The following is an 18,516-nucleotide window of genomic DNA, read 5'->3' on the forward strand; positions in this document are numbered from 1 at the left end:
GAGAAGGATTTAATGTCTGGATGGAGCTTTTTCCAAGGGCACTGAGGTAAGCATGGCCACATCCGCGGAGAGAGGGCGGAGGTGCGAGCCATCAGCTTCACCAGAATGATTCAAACAGACTCCACCCTACTTAGTAAGCTTCTTTAACTTCACATTCAGACTGACTGACTTTGACACTCTCATATGTAATTTAGACTGTCTGATACAGTAAACAGTAGTTTTTCTGAGTGGGGAGTTACAGGTTATATTCTCCCTCCCCTCTTCCTCATCCTCCTCATCCACCTCCTCCCTGAGCTGGGATGGATGGGGTGGCTGGAGGTGTGGGTACCCCCAGTAGTGCTGGGGGGTCTGGGGGTGACAGCCTCCCCAGACGAGGGGAGTCAAAGCGGCGCAGTAAGGGCAGCCTGCCCTCCCCGGGCTACAGGCTGTCTCAGGCCTCACTGGAAGGAGAAAGGGGCTCCTTCGGGGCTGACAGCTCCTCCTTAGGTGGACGTGGCCGCCGCCTCTCCATCATGAGCTCCACCAGAGACGGCCTCCCCTTTCGCACAGCAGGCACCCCAACCACCCCGGTGCCACTGCCGCCTCCACCCGGCTCTGCCCATCCTCCCCCTCGCTCAGTGGGCTTTGCCGCCTCCCGAGCCGCCCTGGCCTCCACTTCCTCCACCGGGACCGGAGTGATGGTGGTGGCCACCGGCCCAGAGACCACCACCACCACGGCATGCAACACCACAGCTGCAGGGACCCCTGAGATGATGGGTCAGTCTGCTCTGGGTGGGTTTGGGATGGGGCTGGACGGGGAGGACTACAGCACCTCCAACCAGAGCACCTTCATCCAGAGACAGTTTGGAGCCATGCTGCAGCCGGGGGTCAACAAGTTCAGCCTGCGCATGTTTGGGTCCCACAAAGCTGTGGCTCTGGAGCAGGAGAGACTGAAATCAGCGGGGTCGTGGATCATACACCCCTACAGTGACTTCAGGTATGGAGTCTCACACAGACACACACAGCTTCCACTACATGCAGACACTGAACAGTAAAACCACTTGTAGCACATGAAAGACACATAATGTTCTTATGGTTGAAATATGGATCAAAGCAAGTTGAGCTGAGTACACTTAAAGCGTAATGATACACTTAAGCAGAGGCAGCCTAAACAGGGGGAAAGGGGAGGAGGACAACTGGGAGGAGAGAGAGACATGCAGGAGGATAAATATGTATATCACTCTGGACCCTGCAGAAGTTTATATGGAGTGATGTGAGGGTTAGAGAAGATGTCAAAGATGCAATGGGAGACTGAGTCTCTGGAGGAAACAGGCAGAGGATGTATGAAAAGACTGAATGAAAAAAAAAGGGAGTGGTTGATAATTCCTTGTGGGCACGACGAAGGCAGAGGGAGAGGCGTTCATGGAGAGGGCAGTGTGTACACCATGCAGCAGTAGTAGAAGGAAATGTTTGTGAGACGTGAGAGAGAACATAGTAATTGTAGCCTGTTGTTTGAAGAAGAAGTAGCTCCACAGTCAGAGGTGAGAATATGCAAATAGAGAGGACAAATTTAGCCGAGAGGCGTTTGGCTGATTAGGGAGCAGTGAGTGATGCTTTCCATGTCAATTAGGGGAAATGTTAAGTTTGTTCTCATGTGAGCAGAGGACGAGCCCAACACAGCCCGCCCTGCTGCTGGGGGCCTGAGGGGAAAATGACTGTTAAGACTGTTTTGGTTTTCTTTTAGTAAAAGTCTAATAATGACAAAAGCTGGTAGTTAAATCTGTTGGTAAATAAATCCCCTTCCTTTATGAATGTCTGCCAACACGAGGCCGAATCGCACGCACCCTCACACACTTTAAATATGTCATATTATTTACAGGATGACATGTTAAGTATCCATGGCAACGCTGGTCATCGGTTTACTGAGTCTCTGAATAAATACGCTCTAAAAATGTGCAGGTGGACAGCAGAGGGAGGGACAGCATCCGTAATCTCCAGACAGGCTGCAGCGACAATGGATGACTTGATCCCCAAGGCTCCTGGCCCACTTTTGTCTCATCAGACACACACACACACACACACACACACACACGGACTGAGTTTTGTATTGTCTGTCAATTTGATGATCACTCACAAGCGCTGCTTATGAGTCTGCTCACAGGAGGTCTGCTGAATGAGGTCAGTGAAGGATGCAGGGATGGATGGATGAATCCCTCGTAGAATCTCAGTCCGACCGCCACTTTAGTGATATTCAAGATACCTGAAGATGTTAATAGTGCTAATTATCCCGTCAGAGAATCACAATTGAGTTTGCATTAACTATTGATGGCTTACTTAAATTATGCAGGTCAGGTATGCATTATGCATAATTCAGTCATCTAACTTTTCAGTTAAGCACCTGTACTTTAGAGCGGCGCCTGAGGAGGAACTTTATGAGGCCGGAGTCAGAGAAGGAAAGACGATTACTTCTGAAGCCCAATTTAGTTTGTTTTGTCTTGATATCAACCTTGAGCACGAGATTCATTCATCCACAAAAAAACATATAAAAGACAAGTGAGAGTGTAGGAAGTGAAAGTAGCCACCCTGATGTCAACCACTGGTCCGTCGTTTTGAAGCCTTAAGTTTGGCATTTTTGCTTTGGCCATCTTGTTTTTTGGAGCCAGAAGTGACCATATTTGGATGAAAGGGGTGGAGCTGAAGATGTGCACTACTAAGTGAGTTGCATCGTCAATTCAAGATTATTCTGACATTAATTGGGATGCCAATTTTGCTGGCGAAGAACAGGCCTTAAAGAATATTCTTTCCGAAAAAACTGAACAGCCGACTCTCAAGGTTGTCCTTAGTGCAGCCAAATACTGAACAAGGCAATTTTCAGGTCCCCATGGCAACCACTTGTCAATCACAGGGTAGCTACACCTTAAATCTACACTGCTTTGTCATCTATTAACCTATAAATGGCAGCACGATTTGCAAAATTAACATCATGCTTTGTTAAGGAAGACTTAAATGATGTCATTCAGACCACTCACTCATAAGAAAACTGTTAACAGAATATAAATAACGTGACACTTCTATACAATTGGATTGCTTTTTTCAACCTGTGAAGTCGCCCCCTGCTGTGCATTCACAACAATGCAGGTATAAGGAACGTCCTACATCCACATCTTATATTAAGTGGTCCGTATAAGGGTTAAAAACCGGCAGTGGGCGTGGTTTTTATGAACCATCGAACCCTCTGATAATCCTGTACCAAACTTTGTCTCATTAGCTACCACACCTCGGTTAGTGTGTTTACCTCATGTCCATCAATGATGAGAATCTATTTCTAGAAACATGATGGCTGGCACACTGACATGTCAATCAGGGAGCTGACCTTTTCCCCTGCATAATAACAAGCAACAAAGAAACACACGTTTCCTTCACATCCTATGTGCTTTCCTGCAGAGCATACTTGGATCGTACGGTATTCTTGTGTGTGGTCTGTCATTATTGAGTCTCCTGATAAGCTCTCAAACCCTTCACCTCATTAAGACAGGGCGTGTTGCTGCTGTTGTAAGAATGCAAAATACTCGGACTCTGGAGCCTGGAGAAAAGAGCGGTGAAAAGGGGGAAAGAAAGGCGGTTTGACGTTCATCACAGATGAGTCGTGCTGTTACAGGGTTGGTGGCATCACACATATAGTCACAGACATTTATTATATAATAGCCGGTTGCTGTTGTGCTTGTTTGTGTGTTTGGCAGCATGATGGGTGGAAACTTGCTCAGAAGTGACATCTGGCCAGCAGCGAGCGGGGAACCAATCGGAGGCCGCTCAGGAGACACTTGGCCTCAATTAGAGCAGAATTAGTGTTTGGTTTGACAACAGCTGAGCAGGTAGATGCAGGTCAGTTCTCCTGCAGCACCTGTTCATGTTCATAATGGAATACTGATGAGGCCGTGGAGAAGCATGCTGATTGCATTTGCAATTCCTGTGGGTGTTAAGAGAGAGACTGTGCGTGTCTGTGCAGTGTACACGCACAGGCATGTGTAGCTTCAGTCTAAAGTCAGGGGAGCAGACATTAGGTTTTGTCAGGTATTTAGCTCAACATGACAAACCTTTGCATCTCACGTCTTCTCTTGTCTGTTTGCTTGTTCTCACTTATTTGGTGTCAAATTGACCTCGACTCAGCTTTCACGTCTCAGCAACTACAGCAAATCTTGTACACAGAGCCTAATTAATCACCAATGACATCATCAAAGTCATCTATTACCCTCTGCAGGCTGAAGAAATAGTGAGATAAGATAAACCCTGATTTAAGGGTGGGGCGTGTGATACTGATCTGTACATACTTCTTGTATTGGATCAGTCAGGCGGTCCACTAGCTGCGCGGTCTCTCGGTGCTTCTTCACATCCCTGTCTCTGACAATAAGCATCAAAACAAAGCGGCTCAGAGCGACAAAACACAATTCCAGCCAATTAGCAACAGGTAGCGTTCGTGTAAGGCACTCAAACCTAGCATCTGCTGGCGACTCTCCCTCATCTGCATCCTCACCCACAGGGAGCTACCACCTGATTTGCTTCCCCATCCAGGCGTATTTCCCTTCAGGCAGCAGACACTACAGATTCCATTTCATTCCATTAGTTAGTTGTCAGAGTCAAATCCCCAAAGTCCAAGTCCATGAAGTTTGGAGGCGAAACATCTGAAGGAGCACTAAAGGAAGGGGTGTGTTTGTTTAGCTGTGATGAAGTGAACTTCATCAAGAATCTTTAACTCTGTAGAAGCTGCCAGAGAGAGTAAATCTTTGCTATGGAGCTCATCATTGTAGGTTTGTGTTTATAGACAAATAGTCAGAGACAGACATCATAAACAGGTGTGATTACTTAAAGGATAATATAACACAGTATATAGTTCAATGGAGGGAAGCAGAAAATAGTTTCTTTGTTTAAGTGAAGTTCAACAATGTAAAAAAAAAGTAGAATGGGTTTATTTAAGCTCCACTTGAGGTCATGTTTTCACAGTTTTTCTATTTACATTTTTTTGTCTGGACTTTTCTCTAATCTTTGCTTTTTTGTGTTGTAGTTTGTACATTTAAAAACCCTCTGCAAATGCTGTTTTAGCTCAGGGGTTAAATATCCGGTCAGAGGCACGTATGTACAGAGGCTATAGTTGCCGATGCAGCAGCCCCGGGTTCGACTCCCACCCTCAGCCCTTTCCCGCGTGTCATCCCCATTCTGTCCTCTCCTGTTTCCTACACTGTCCGCTGTCCTTGCTTTGAATGAAGGCATTCAAGGCCAAATAAAAATCTTTTAAAAAAAGATTTCTGGAAAGTTCATCAGGGAAATGAGTCTTTTTTGCAAGTCATCCGAAATGTGACAAGGGGCCTCAACCACACTGTGTTTTTGTAAGCAAATAAGGATGGGTTTAAATTCCAAAGTAATATCCATCCATCCATCCATTATCTATACCGCTTATCCTGTTCAGGGTCGCGGGGGGCTGGAGCCTATCCCAGCTGCCATTGGGTGAGGGGCGGGGTACACCCTGGACTGCTCGCCAGTCAATCACAGGGCTGACACATAGAGACAGACAACCTCACACCCACACCTATGGGCAATTTAGAGTCACCAATTAACCTTACGAGCATGTCTTTGGACTGTGGGAGGAAGCTGGAGACCCTGGAGGGAACCCACGCATGCATGAGGAGAACATGCAAGCTCCACACAGAGGGGCCCACCTTGCCCAAGCCGGGGTTTGAGCTGGTGACCTTCTAGCTGTGAGGCAACGGCGCTAACCACTGCACCACCGTGCAGCCCCAAAGTAATATCAAGAAGTACAAATGTATTCAATGTAATTTGGCATTTTTTTTCTTAAAAAAGAAACAGAAGTGATCAATGACGTATCATTATTGTTTAGGTTAATCATTTCAGCCCTAGTATGATATACAACAGAAAAAAACAAGGGTCTAAACACTGTAAACTGTATCATGAAGCTTTGTCAGGTCATTGCAGAACATGAATTGTAAAGAGCTGGATTTTCAATGATATTTTTAGATATGGAAATCACTGACAGGCGTATACAGGCAGCGTAGCGTGATGTGATTTACAGAATTGTTTCCTTTAATCAGAGTTCACAGAGCATGTCTGCAAGGTCACGACTAAGTCTGTCGCCTCGTTTCTCCAGCCTCAGATTCTCTCTGCGTCTCTGTGTGTCTGTAAATAATCCCTATTTATTGCCTGTGATTATGAAGTGATACATCTGCCAGTGTAAGTGACAAAGTCAGGAAGAAGTGTGTGTAAGTGTGTGTGTGTGTTGTGTGCGTGTAGCAGAGTGATGACTCATACTTAATCTCCATCAGTCTAGCGGCAGCGTCACACCATGAGGTTGTGTTACTAAATTAGCGCTCAATAGCGATCGACCACAGAGCTGGAGTGTACTTTCTCACAGAGCGCGATGTGAGTGTGAGGAGAGAATGAGAGAGGATGCAGGAGGAGGCGAGTCATCGATACGGGTTAAGGCGATGGATGAAGATGAGGAGGATTTAGAGGAAGAAGACAGAAAGACGACAGGAATCGTCTCTAGATGATTGGATCGCCTCTTCCGTCAGACTTTAATCACTCGCAGCATCCCAATGTCATGACTGTTTCCCCCGTGTTTTTATAAGAGGGCTACGTCATCCAGTAAAACCCTCCAGCATGAAATATTCCCAAGGTTACTCATTATTTGCCTCCATATCTGTCCGTCTCTCTTTCTCAATTCAATTCAGTTAAATTGTGCTCTGCTTTTCTGATATGGGAGATAATGGATTTACTTTATGTCGCTGAAGCTTTCTCAAAGGATAAAATCGTCTGAAGGGAAGCGTTTAAATGTACCACTCCTGCGCTCGAAGACGGCTACAAAGAAGATTTTGCTCTTCTAAGCGGCCTGGATGATCCCCAAGTTATTATACTCAAAGTCTGTCTCCGGGGACGTTAACAAAGGGGAGACTATATATAGGAAAAATTGAACACAAGACTTTAAATAAGGAAATTACATTTAAAAGGATTAACTGAAAGAAATGACGGTGCAGTTCGCAGGACAAGAGAAAGACGTGCAAGTCTCATAAGTGTTTGAATGTATCCGATTGATCCTTTAAGGGGCAATCCATTAATTATACACACAGAGGGCAGCCTGCTCTTCCAAGAGAACATCACCCAGCCAATATAATAACAAGCATAATTTCCCTGTCGTTGTCTAGAGCTCTCTTAAGTCTCAGAAAATATCCCTCAGTTCTTTTGGACTATGACCCACTAGACTCTATGATTCACAATATGTCATCCTCTGCTGCTTTAATATCGACCTTTCCTTTTTTTGGATGTCTCACAGCTTTATGGAGCATGATGCTGAATCCGTGAAGACTGAATCACTTTCAATCTTTTTGGCCTATTTCATTCCAGTCGTCCTGAATCAACTGAATCAGTTTTACTGGCTTGAATGCAGAGGTCACATTTTTGCTCAAGCTTCAGTATGAATTGAACAGATTGATGTGTTATGGCGGGAAAGCAAATTAATATACTCAACCATTGAATGCTAACACATTCTCATACAGTCCCGTAACTTTGAACGTCTATTCAAAGTGCCGCTTTTAAACTTTATTAATAGACAAAAATATTTTTCTAATCGTTTTGTTCTCTTTCTGGATTTGTTCCAACACCACCCATGATTTGCTTTGCGTTGTCTGAGAATTGTAATTTTGTTACTTTGTCAGTGTGCACTATAAATATAAGATCTATATAAGATGTGGATGTGGCCTCTGGTTCTGAAAAGTGAAGCCAATGCAAAAGTGCTGTAAACCAGCAGGCCTGTGATGGCCAGCAGGGGGGCGACTCCACTGGTTAAAATCAGCTGTATAAAAAGATGGACGACATGGCAGCTCCCTAAAAGTGAAGCCAAAACTTTTCGAGCGCCCCCTGCTGACTGGCTGCAGTATAGGTCATAAAGCCCGCCTCCTCCATGTTAACAGGTGGGACATGAGTCAAACTATAAAATCTAAATACTCGCCTAATACATTTTTCTCAAACATGGTTTCTGTCATTATAGTTAGTTCCTTTTTCTGACAAGTGTATTTTAATAAGTTATTTGATGCTGTAAAAACAATGATTGACAGCTCTGTTCTCACTTGGTTATCCTCACAGCTCCAACCTCTCGTCCTAGTCACTTCTGGCTCCAAAAAACAAGATGGTTACATCACAACGTTGTAGATATATTAAGATAACATATAAATACAAAACACAGTTAAACAACCATGTCTCTCTCTGTCTAGATTCTACTGGGACCTGTTGATGTTAATGTTGATGATGGGGAACTTAATCATCCTGCCAGTGGGCATCACTTTCTTTAGAGACGAGAACACGCCTTCATGGATCATCTTCAACGTGGTCTCTGACACTCTCTTCATGGTCGACCTGGTCCTTAACTTCAGGACCGGCATCATCAAGGAGGACAGCACTGAGATATTACTGGACCCAAGGTGAGTAGAAGCATTTCTGCATGTATCCGCCTTATATGTCAAGGGTGGGGGCATTGGTTATGTGTCTGTGTACTCTGTAGAATATCAATACAGCTGCTGTGTCGACATGAATTTAAATGTGCTCTTGTGTGGCCCTCTGCTGGGTTTGTGTCAAACAATTTATGTGTGAGCTGTGAAAAGGTGACATGCAGCCGCTGGCAGAGCTTTGTTCATGTTCCTGTTTTGTTCCTGCTGAATAATGATGAGAAACACTTCATGCCAGACGATGTTGGAGTCACTTCAACAAAGTTTGATCGCAGAATTACAACTGTATTGTCTAACTCAGGGCGATCCGCCAGAACTACCTGAAGAGCTGGTTCCTTGTAGACTTTGTGTCATCCATCCCAGTGGACTACATCTTTCTCATGGTGGACAGTCTCGACTCGGAGGTGTACAGGACAGCCAGAGCGCTGCGCATCGTCCGCTTCACAAAGATCCTGAGCCTGCTTCGTCTGCTCCGCCTGTCCAGACTCATCCGCTACATCCACCAGTGGGAGGAGGTGAGAAACAGAGACTAGGAAAGGGGGGCAGACACAAAGGGAAAGTTCTTTTTGTGAAAGGTTGTTCAAAACTTATTTGAGATGTTAAGTTTAATTACAAGCCTTTCACTAATTAAAATGTTATTAGCTTAAAACCCATTTGAATAATGTGTCAATTAGCTGGAGAAAATGCTCTACCTATCCTTTATTTACACTGTGTTCATCCATACTTTCCTTCCTCATTCCTCTGCTACTGAAGATTTTCCACATGACCTATGACCTTGCCAGTGCCATGGTAAGAATAGTGAACCTCATCGGTATGATGCTGCTGCTGTGCCACTGGGACGGCTGTCTGCAGTTCCTTGTCCCCATGCTACAGGACTTTCCTCCTGACTGCTGGGTCTCCAAGAACCTGATGGTGGTGAGTCTCAAACCAAACGACCTGCATGTACGTGACTTTTATGCCTCCTTATCAGCGACAGTCATTCGTGGAAGCATTTATTTTCTGCGTTGTCTTTTCGCCCTGGAAGAAAGAAAACTACAAAATTGGCTCAAACATCCACTTGGAATCAAGGATGAACTGGCTACCTTTTTGTGGTCATAGGTCAAAGGTCACTGTGATCTGTGGAATTCTCAAAAAGCAATATTGCAGCAACGCCTAGAGGGTACTTTTAAAACTGTCAAAATGTCAAATGACTCAAAAATAAATTGATTAGGTTTGGAGTTCAAAGGTCAAAGGGCCCTGTGACCTCTCAAAGACCCTGTTTTTGGCCCTAAGTGAAGAATTGGTGCACTAATTATGATATCACTTCACTAAAATGTCTCTACACATAAAATGATAAAGTGATGACATTTGTTGCCAAAAAGGTCAAAGGTCAACTTCACTCCGATATCATGTAGTCCTAGAAAAACACTTTTCTAGCCATTATTGCCCTCCCAGTCTAGTGAGTACAACATCTCAGCAATGCATTTTAATAAATAAAGGGAATCTTTTTTATCTGTCTCAGAGATCTGCAGCATTAGTGGACAATCTTTCCTCGCCCCAACCGTCACGTGTTTGTTCTGCTGTCAAAGGATGGGTTCACTGACAATCACATTACGTCCCTGCTGTAAATGATTGTGGAGCATGTTTCTTTTTTAATGCAGGCCTATTCATGCCATTTCATTTTCTTTCCATATATTCTTTCAAATATTGTCAGTGTAGAAAAATATCATCCCTAATTCTCAGTGAATCAAAGGAGTAGCCTGCAACTAAGACTGTCGGTAATTCTGGTTTAATTTGTTCCAGTGAATACATTTATTGTGCAGAGAATAAAAACAAGGACATGACGTTAGTTGAATGAAATGCATAAGGAGCAATCCCGGTTTGTTCATTTCAGATGAATGCACAGTAGTGATTCAGAAAGGCTTGGTTTTGGTGTGTGTTCAGACTGAGGCTGTTTATCAGATTCGACATTGTGTGCTGCTTATCTGTCTTAATTGGCTCATGTAGCGACATGTCCAGTTGGAATTAGATTGACTTTCATCATCGTCACAAAAATAAAAAAGATTTTCCAATTAAAAACCTCAACAGAGATCAGGTGGACGTGTGAGCGCACGCAAACAGACAAGGGCCTGGGGACCTGCTGAAGGTTCTGTCGCGTGCGTGCGGGCACAAAGACGTGGACACAGATGAATGCACACAGATACACAGATGTATGAATAGCTGAGTCATGTCTCTCAGCAGTTGCCTGGGTGACAGTTGCTAAGCAGGCTGATGTGGGGATCTTCCCCAGAGAAAGTCCTCTCATCGGTTGGACCATTAACATCTTGGTATAATTGGACTCACACAGCCTAAAACACACACACACACTGGCTCTTTTATTGTACTCTTATCCCTTAAATAATGCATGAGAAATGCCTTTTATTGTCTGTGTGGTTTTATACATCCTGCAGCAACTCTGGTTCGAAGCAGGGTTTTGACAGTTAAATGGCTCTGTTGTGAAATGTTATGATCTTAGCTGTACTTTCTAAAGTGGTCTGAGGGGAAATAGCTCCTTTTAACCTGACTAAAATAAGAACGGTTCAATATTGCAGCACCTTTTAATTAACACTTGAAACTTGTTTTACTCCTCCTGTCGCGCTCTCTGCCTCCCTCCCACTCACAGAATGACACATGGGGCATACAGTACTCCTATGCTCTGTTCAAAGCCATGAGCCACATGTTGTGTATCGGCTACGGTGCCCAGGCTCCAGAAGGGATGACTGACGTGTGGCTGACCATGCTCAGTATGATCGTAGGAGCCACCTGCTATGCCATGTTCATCGGCCATGCCACCGCTCTCATCCAGTCGCTGGATTCCTCCAGACGACAGTACCAAGAGAAGGTACAACATGACGGTCATCCATCTGTAACTGCATCAACCTCTCCCACTACATGTCCAGCAATTAACTTAAAATAAGAAAGAACAGGAAGCAGGAAATCTTTATATTCATGCATCTGTAATTAGTTTCAATTATCAAAGTTTTCTGTCAAAGCACAAATCAAGTGCTTATCAACTTGGGGCTCAGGATTAGAGTAACCTGAGGGGTGTCAAGAGGATTAATTGGAAAGGATAGATGCAAAAACATCTGACATTTTGTCTGACGTCTCTCATGCAATTCCTTCTTATTTTGAAATACTAGATATCTTTTTGTCAGGCTTCTTAAACATTTGAATCAAACAATTTGAGAAGAACAAAATTTCCTTTAATGAGGTATAATGTTTTGTCCATAGCATGCACACAATAATGCCAATTAACAATGAATTTTATTAAACCTGAACCTACTTTTCCCCATTAAGTCTTGCTTGGATATGGATGAGTGAATGAGGGATTGATTTGAGTTACCATAGACAAACAGTATGCCATCTTTGATAAAGATTAAGATGGAGAAATTGCTTGGTTTTAGGAGGACAAATGCCAAACAGATTGGGAACCAGTGGACCAATCAATTGTTGTTGTTTTTTTCAATGTGAATGTTTGTTTGCAGATACTTGACTTGTGTCTGTGTGTCATTGCAGTACAAGCAGGTGGAGCAGTACATGTCGTTCCATAAACTTCCTGCAGATGTTCGGCAAAAGATCCATGAGTACTACGAGCACCGCTTCCAGGGGAAAATGTTTGATGAGGAGAACATCCTGGGAGAGCTCAGTGAGCCACTTAAAGAGGTAATAAGTTCACACATCCAACACATACCTTCATGTACAAACCACAAATGTTTTGCCCTCTGGCAAATCTCTTCAAATCATCCCTTCTCTCTTTATCTCCTCTTCCTCATTGTCTAGGAGATAGTCAGCTTCAACTGCCGCAGCCTGGTGGCTAACATGCCACTATTTGCCAACGCTGATCCCAACTTTGTGACTGCTGTGCTGACCAAGCTACGCTTTGAAGTGTTTCAGCCAGCAGACTTCATCATCCGGGAGGGCACAGTTGGACGGAAGATGTACTTCATCCAGCATGGACGAGTCGGTGTGCTGACCCGTGGCAACAAGGAAACAAAGCTGAGTGATGGCTCTTACTTTGGAGGTGAGAACATGCAGAGTTGTCTTGATAGTTTAGGTTGCGTAAGCAGGTTTAGGGGAAGAAAGGTTGCGTTGAAGGTAGAGGATGGAGGCGATGGTGGTTTGTTGGTATAATGCAGGGTCTATTCTGTCACAGAATTTCTCATAATCTGTTTCACCTTTTTCTCCTTCTTCCATTGTTTGTCCTCCCACATTCAGAGATCTGTTTGTTGACCCGTGGAAGGAGGACCGCCAGCGTCCGTGCAGACACATATTGCCGTCTGTACTCCCTCAGTGTGGACAGCTTTAATGAGGTGCTGGAGGAACACCCCATGATGCGACGTGCCTTTGAAACTGTCGCTGTTGACCGATTGGACCGCATTGGTAAAGTGTGGATTCTAAATGCTCATACATTTCTCTCAATATCTTATCTCAATACAATACAATGACATTGCCAAATGACAAGCAATTATTCATCCAATTCTGCTCTGCTTCTCAGGCGCTTTGTCTTCAGCTGAAAGGTCAAAACTTATCTTTTTAAACAAACTGAAAGATACACTAAAGTAGTGAAAGATAAGAAATGTCAGTCAAGAACTTGGATGTCTGCTCTGTATTCAGTAAAAATTGTAAAAAAAAATCTTCTTCATAGAGTTTTTCACTCCTTCACTCATTCCATTTCTATTTCACACTTAATATCTGTGAACAAGTCCGTAGGTAATGTTGTGTTATCTTTTTTTTCTCCCACACAGGAAGGAAGAACTCCATGCTCCTGCGAAAGTCCTCCCAGGCTGGTTCTCTGGGGGGCAGCATGGGTCGTGGTGGAGGCCGGGGTGGAGGCGGTCCAGGAGCTGGAGGAGGCCTGGCTGCAAGCGGTCTCGGTTCCTGTGACAGCATGCTGGTGCAGCAGATTGTTAAACATGACAGCATGCCGGCCATGCAGGATGCCATTGCTGCGGCTGCTGCCGCAGGAAGAGGCGGAGTCATGGGAGGAAGTGGCACAGTGTCTCCTCGGCCACGCCCAGTCATCTGGGCACCGCTGGTTCACGCCCCCTTGCAGACTGCTGCTGCCACCAGTAATGTAGCCATAGCCCTGATGCACCAGCAGCAACAGCAGCAGCAGCAGCTCCAGCAGTTGCAGCAGCAACATGCACTTGGAGGGGCTTTCTTCCTTCCCTCCCCACTTATCTCACCCTCTCCCTCCTCCTCCTTCCCTCTGTCTCCTCCTCGTGCTCCCGTGTTACAGCCCCTTCGGCCCTCTGTGAGCTCTCTCATTGGGATGATGGCGATGAGTGGAATGAGTGGGATGAGTGCGATGGGTGGGATGGGTGGGATGGGTGGTTTGTCCCCAAGAGGATTTCCTGTCTCTCCATCAACAATGGGGCCTTTTGGTGGGGTTACATCACCCCCTATTGCTAATACTCCACCCACACCAGCCTCATCTGTCCCCACTTCTGTACAACAAGGAAGGACTGTTCACTATAGCCTCCGCCTCCAGACAGATCATCCCGCACCAACTCCACCCATCCACAAGGTCCATACCACAAATCCCCCTGCTGCTTCAGATGGTACCACCCCTGTGACAGGCCAGCAGGGAGCAAAAGAAGCTCTGTTACGTCATGGAGGAAACAGCTCTCAGGGTCTGCCAGCACTGGGCAGACTCACCCAGGAGGCCAGGCTGCTGTCTGCCTCGCAGCCCACTCTGCCTCACCGCTCTTGGGCTGGAGTGCAGCCTCACCCTCCCCTACACCGGAAGGCCTCTGGTGGTAATTTGCTGGCCGCTCCTTTCCTGGCAGGGCAGTTAGCCAGGGGGAGCAGTGCAGGCATGCTGACATCTAATGCTCCAATTCAGCTGGTGACAAATATACCGTTTAATGCACAATCACAAGGACAGGCCGCAGTGCCGATTCCGCCCACTTTAGCACAGGCCATCTCTGCAAACACAGTCACATACACACAATCTGCCCCTCACACTGCCTCTGTACCTGCACCTACAGCTGCACACCTGCCTTCTGCAACTTATTTGCCATCCTCCTCCCCTTCAAAGCAGACCCCGCTCTCTTCTGCCATCCCTATTCCTGTGCCTGCCCCTGCATCTCCTACACTTATTCTCTCCCAAACACCTCGGCCTAAACCAATTCCAATGACCCCCTCGCGCTCCTCCTCTCCTCCTATCTGCTCCACACCTCCTTCTGCAGGAACTAACATATTGTTGCTCTCATCAACTCCGCGTCCCAAACCGCTCCCTACACCCTCCCCCCGCTCTTCTTCCCCCTCTCCCTCCTCCACTCCACCTCCATCTTCTGTTTCTAGCCCTGTTCCACTACCTCAAACCTTTGGGTCCAAGTCATCTCTTACCTCTTCTTCTCCACCATCCTCCTTGGCCACCTCTTCCCCACCGCATCCCCAGAGCCCCCGAGCCAAAGCCTCAAGCACACCTCCCTTTGCTTCTCCATTGTCCGGCTCAAGTCCTGCCCAGACCCCAATACCTTCTCCAATACCGACTCCCAATCCCCGAAGCAGGACTTCTACCCCTTCCCAAACTCCTACCCAAACCACAACACCTGTTACTCCTACAAAGACCCCCACCCCTTCACTTTCCCCCTCTCCAATCCCTATTACACCTGTCCCCTCCCTAAGTAAATCCCAGAGTCCAACCCCTTGTCTTCAGCCCCCTATTGGGAGCTCAGCCAGAGGCCCTACTTTGAGCCAGATCCCAAAACAGACCTTGCCTCCAACCCCAACCCAAACGGCATCTACTTCCACAGCTACAGCTAGCAACAGCCCTCCAACTAAAATAACTTTCTCGGTACATCCTGTAAAGCAAACCCCTCCCCTTTTTACTGCAAGCCCCACTTCTGTCTCCAGTCATTCAACCAAACCAACCCCGACAACTTCCTCAAAAACGTTATGCCCCAACTTAAGCTCCACTAACCCCGTCTCTCTAAGTGCTTCACCTTCCTCCACTCCCTCCTCCCCTAGCATCCAATCTGCTTCTGCACAACCATTAAAACAAATACCAACCACCACAACTGCCCCTATCCAATCATCAAAACTCAAATCACCCTCTACCCCCGCCCAGACCTCTCAGGCATTGACCACTACACCCACCCAGTCAGCACATGCAGCTGCCCCTGCCAACACCTCCCCTAAAGGTGGGAAAAAGGACCCAGAGCTGCCACTTAGCAGAAAAGACTCAGAGGGATTAAGACACAAACTTCCTGCCAACATGTAAGAAAGAAGAAGTCTCATAGGATGTTGACGAACAATTGATATGTAGAGTTGTACCAGACATCCAATGATCTTCTGTGGGCAGGAACATGTTTCCATGAGTACACAACTTGTTTGCATTCACTCTAGGATGTGATTGTCTTAGAACATCAGGTGTTCATGTGACTCTCCACCAAGCCATTGATTGAGGAGAAAGACTTAAAAGGTCTGGCGATGGTAGAGTCTAAAAAACATCCAAATGTATACATACATATCTGTGTTAGTGATTGTTGGAGCAAGCAGGGGAGCTGAAGTGGAAACGTGCTTCACAGTAAAATGGGATAGTAGCAATAGCTGAGAGTCAGAAAAAAATAGTTTACAAGAAAAGGCTCCATTTTCTAGAAAAAACAGCAATACGTGTGAAACATGTGAGACTCTCATAATGTGACAGGAAATTATCCTTACAATAATAATAAATGTGAAAAAAACAACAATCCTTCTGCTGTTGGGAAGAAAGGCTATTGTGATGTCAGTTTGAAACCTAGCCAATTGACCATATTCACACGGCCGCCATTTTCCTCTGAGGCAGTACTCAGGGTGGGAATGAAATACTGTTATACTGTACCACTGTGTTTCTAGTTGTAGGTCATATTAATTTAGAGTATCTGACAATTAATAAGACAATTAATAGCAAAAATCTGAAGGGACGTCAGGGCACATTTCGTTGTAACACAACATATTTTAGAACTCATTAGCTACCGTTACACAATGGTAGGCTAGGAAATAAATTCCTAGCTGGTATAATTTTAGCAAGGACGTAGATTAACACCTTTCCCATTGTGTCGTATAAAACTATTAAACAGTACTATAAGCTTTCAGGGGCTGCACAGTGGTGCAGTGGTTAGGGCTGTCGCCTCACAGCTACAATGTTCCTGGTTCGAATCCCGGTTTGGACGTAGGGTTCTCCCAGTGCATGTGCGGGTTCAAAAACATGCTCGTTAGGTTAATTGGTGACTCTAAAAATGCCCGTAAGTGTGAATGTGACTGACTGGCGATCAGTTCAGGATGTACCCCGCATCTCGCTCAATGACAGCTGGGATTGGCTCCAGCATCCCCTGTGACCCTGAACAGGATATGCAGTATAGATAATGATTAGAGTATAGATAATGGTGACTGGATATAGATAATGGATGGATGGATTAGCTTTCAGCTACTTATAGCTAACGGTTATATTATCTAGTAAGTAGCTGAATGCTAACATTAGCTGTTGTCTGTCAGTAGCAAATGAGATATTTAATATGTTGTTTTAACTTAAAACATGACCTGATGTCTTTCAGAGTTTTCACTGTTCATTGTCTTTTAAGTTGCTGATCAATTAAGAAGCAGTGAAATAATGATGTGTCTGATTTCCAATATTTAAATGACTTGCAACCTGGACACAGCAGAGTGGAATTGTATGAAACAGCATTTTAGCTTCCTATCCTCAGCATGACATCAGAGGAAAATGGCTGCTGTATGAATATGGTGACACATCCTGGTTTCCAGCTCCAACTCCCTCTTGCCTCCCATTCTGCACCAAAGTGTAACATTTTCTCATCAGAATAATAATTATAAGGATAGAGTTTAAAAATTGCTGTAAAGTCAATACTCATATGAATTTGAATAATTAGGAGCCGTAGTTTTGTTGTCCCAGGTCTGTGGTGTTTAGTTTTTAAACAAAACTTTTAAACCTACGTGTTCACTCTGACGACTTCTGTAAATTGTGTTTTTTGTGTGATACACAACACTGCTCTGCTGTCGACTGTGGCTCACTTGATTTTGTTCCTCCCGGCTCCCTGTACTGTAAATACGTGCCTCTTTGTGGGTCCGTTGTATGCTTCCTCACCCCTCAGCCTCTTTGTCTTTCATCTCTTGTCTGTCTCGCCACCTTTCATCTGATTTCACAGCCCTGGTTGCTAACTGTTTCTTTGACGCTCACACTCTCTCTCCCTTTCTCTCGGTTTCCCCGACACTTTGCTCTGCGCTGCCATCAGCCTCATGTTCAGTTTGCTCCTCCTTCTGTTGCCCTCCGACACTGTTTCAGTGCCATTTCCTGTGATGTTTGATGTTTTGTGTGGGTAGCAACAAGGCATTTCTGTCTTAACCCCTGATACCATGTTGCCTAGACGATATATTAAAGGACCAAATGTTTTATTTTTTATTTATCACAGCTATAGCTTTTGAACAGAAAAAAATAGCTAATAATGCTGACAAAATGATGATTTTGAGTGTGGTGTTGAAGGTGATGACAATGACTTTGATTATGATACAACAACCATGATGGTGATGATGATGACAATGAGGATGGTGTATATCTGGATGTAAGAATAAAGTGGATTTAGATATCATGTTGAGTGTGTTGAGGCATGAGCTCATTACATACATAAAATATTCAAGATGCTTTTACAAATCCACCGGTGGTTGTTTATTGTTGTAGTTCACTAACCATCTCCAAAGCACCATTAAAACCTCTGAACAGGCTGTTAATTTAAATGAAATGGATTGGCTGGGTTTTTATGGAGTCATAGGAGGGCCATGAAAAAGAATTAAACGGTACACGAATAACAAAATAGATGCTGAAATATAAATACAAATAGCATATGTTAAAATTCAATACATTTTTTAAAAACGCATTTTTTATTTTTACTTTTATCCCATTGTTTTTCCCTATTCTCCAAACATTTGCAAGATCTTTCTTTAACTTTTACATGTTTTTAATGTAAAATCCTAACCTTTGAAATAACTAACTATAGCTATCAAACATTTTATA

At 44.8% G+C, this 18,516-nt stretch overlaps 1 protein-coding gene across 1 annotated transcript; it reads left to right on the top strand.

The window, feature by feature from the left end:
• The first annotated feature begins 299 nt into the window (after positions 1 to 299).
• On the top strand, positions 300 to 18,076 carry LOC138583708 (potassium/sodium hyperpolarization-activated cyclic nucleotide-gated channel 2). The gene is made up of 10 exons (XM_069655671.1): positions 300 to 976; positions 8,256 to 8,462; positions 8,788 to 9,001; positions 9,240 to 9,401; positions 11,128 to 11,346; positions 12,021 to 12,167; positions 12,285 to 12,525; positions 12,720 to 12,884; positions 13,250 to 15,485; positions 15,582 to 18,076. Exons 1-10 carry the CDS (start codon positions 300 to 302, stop codon positions 15,730 to 15,732), a joined length of 4,419 nt encoding a protein of 1,472 aa, XP_069511772.1. The 3' UTR covers positions 15,733 to 18,076.
• The last annotated feature ends 440 nt before the right edge of the window (positions 18,077 to 18,516 follow it).

The sequence above is a fragment of the Semicossyphus pulcher genome, unplaced genomic scaffold, assembly GCF_022749685.1.
Source record: "Semicossyphus pulcher isolate SPU_LCO1_2020_fin unplaced genomic scaffold, fSemPul1.0.p SCAF_9, whole genome shotgun sequence".
Classification (NCBI taxonomy): domain Eukaryota; kingdom Metazoa; phylum Chordata; class Actinopteri; order Labriformes; family Labridae; genus Semicossyphus; species Semicossyphus pulcher.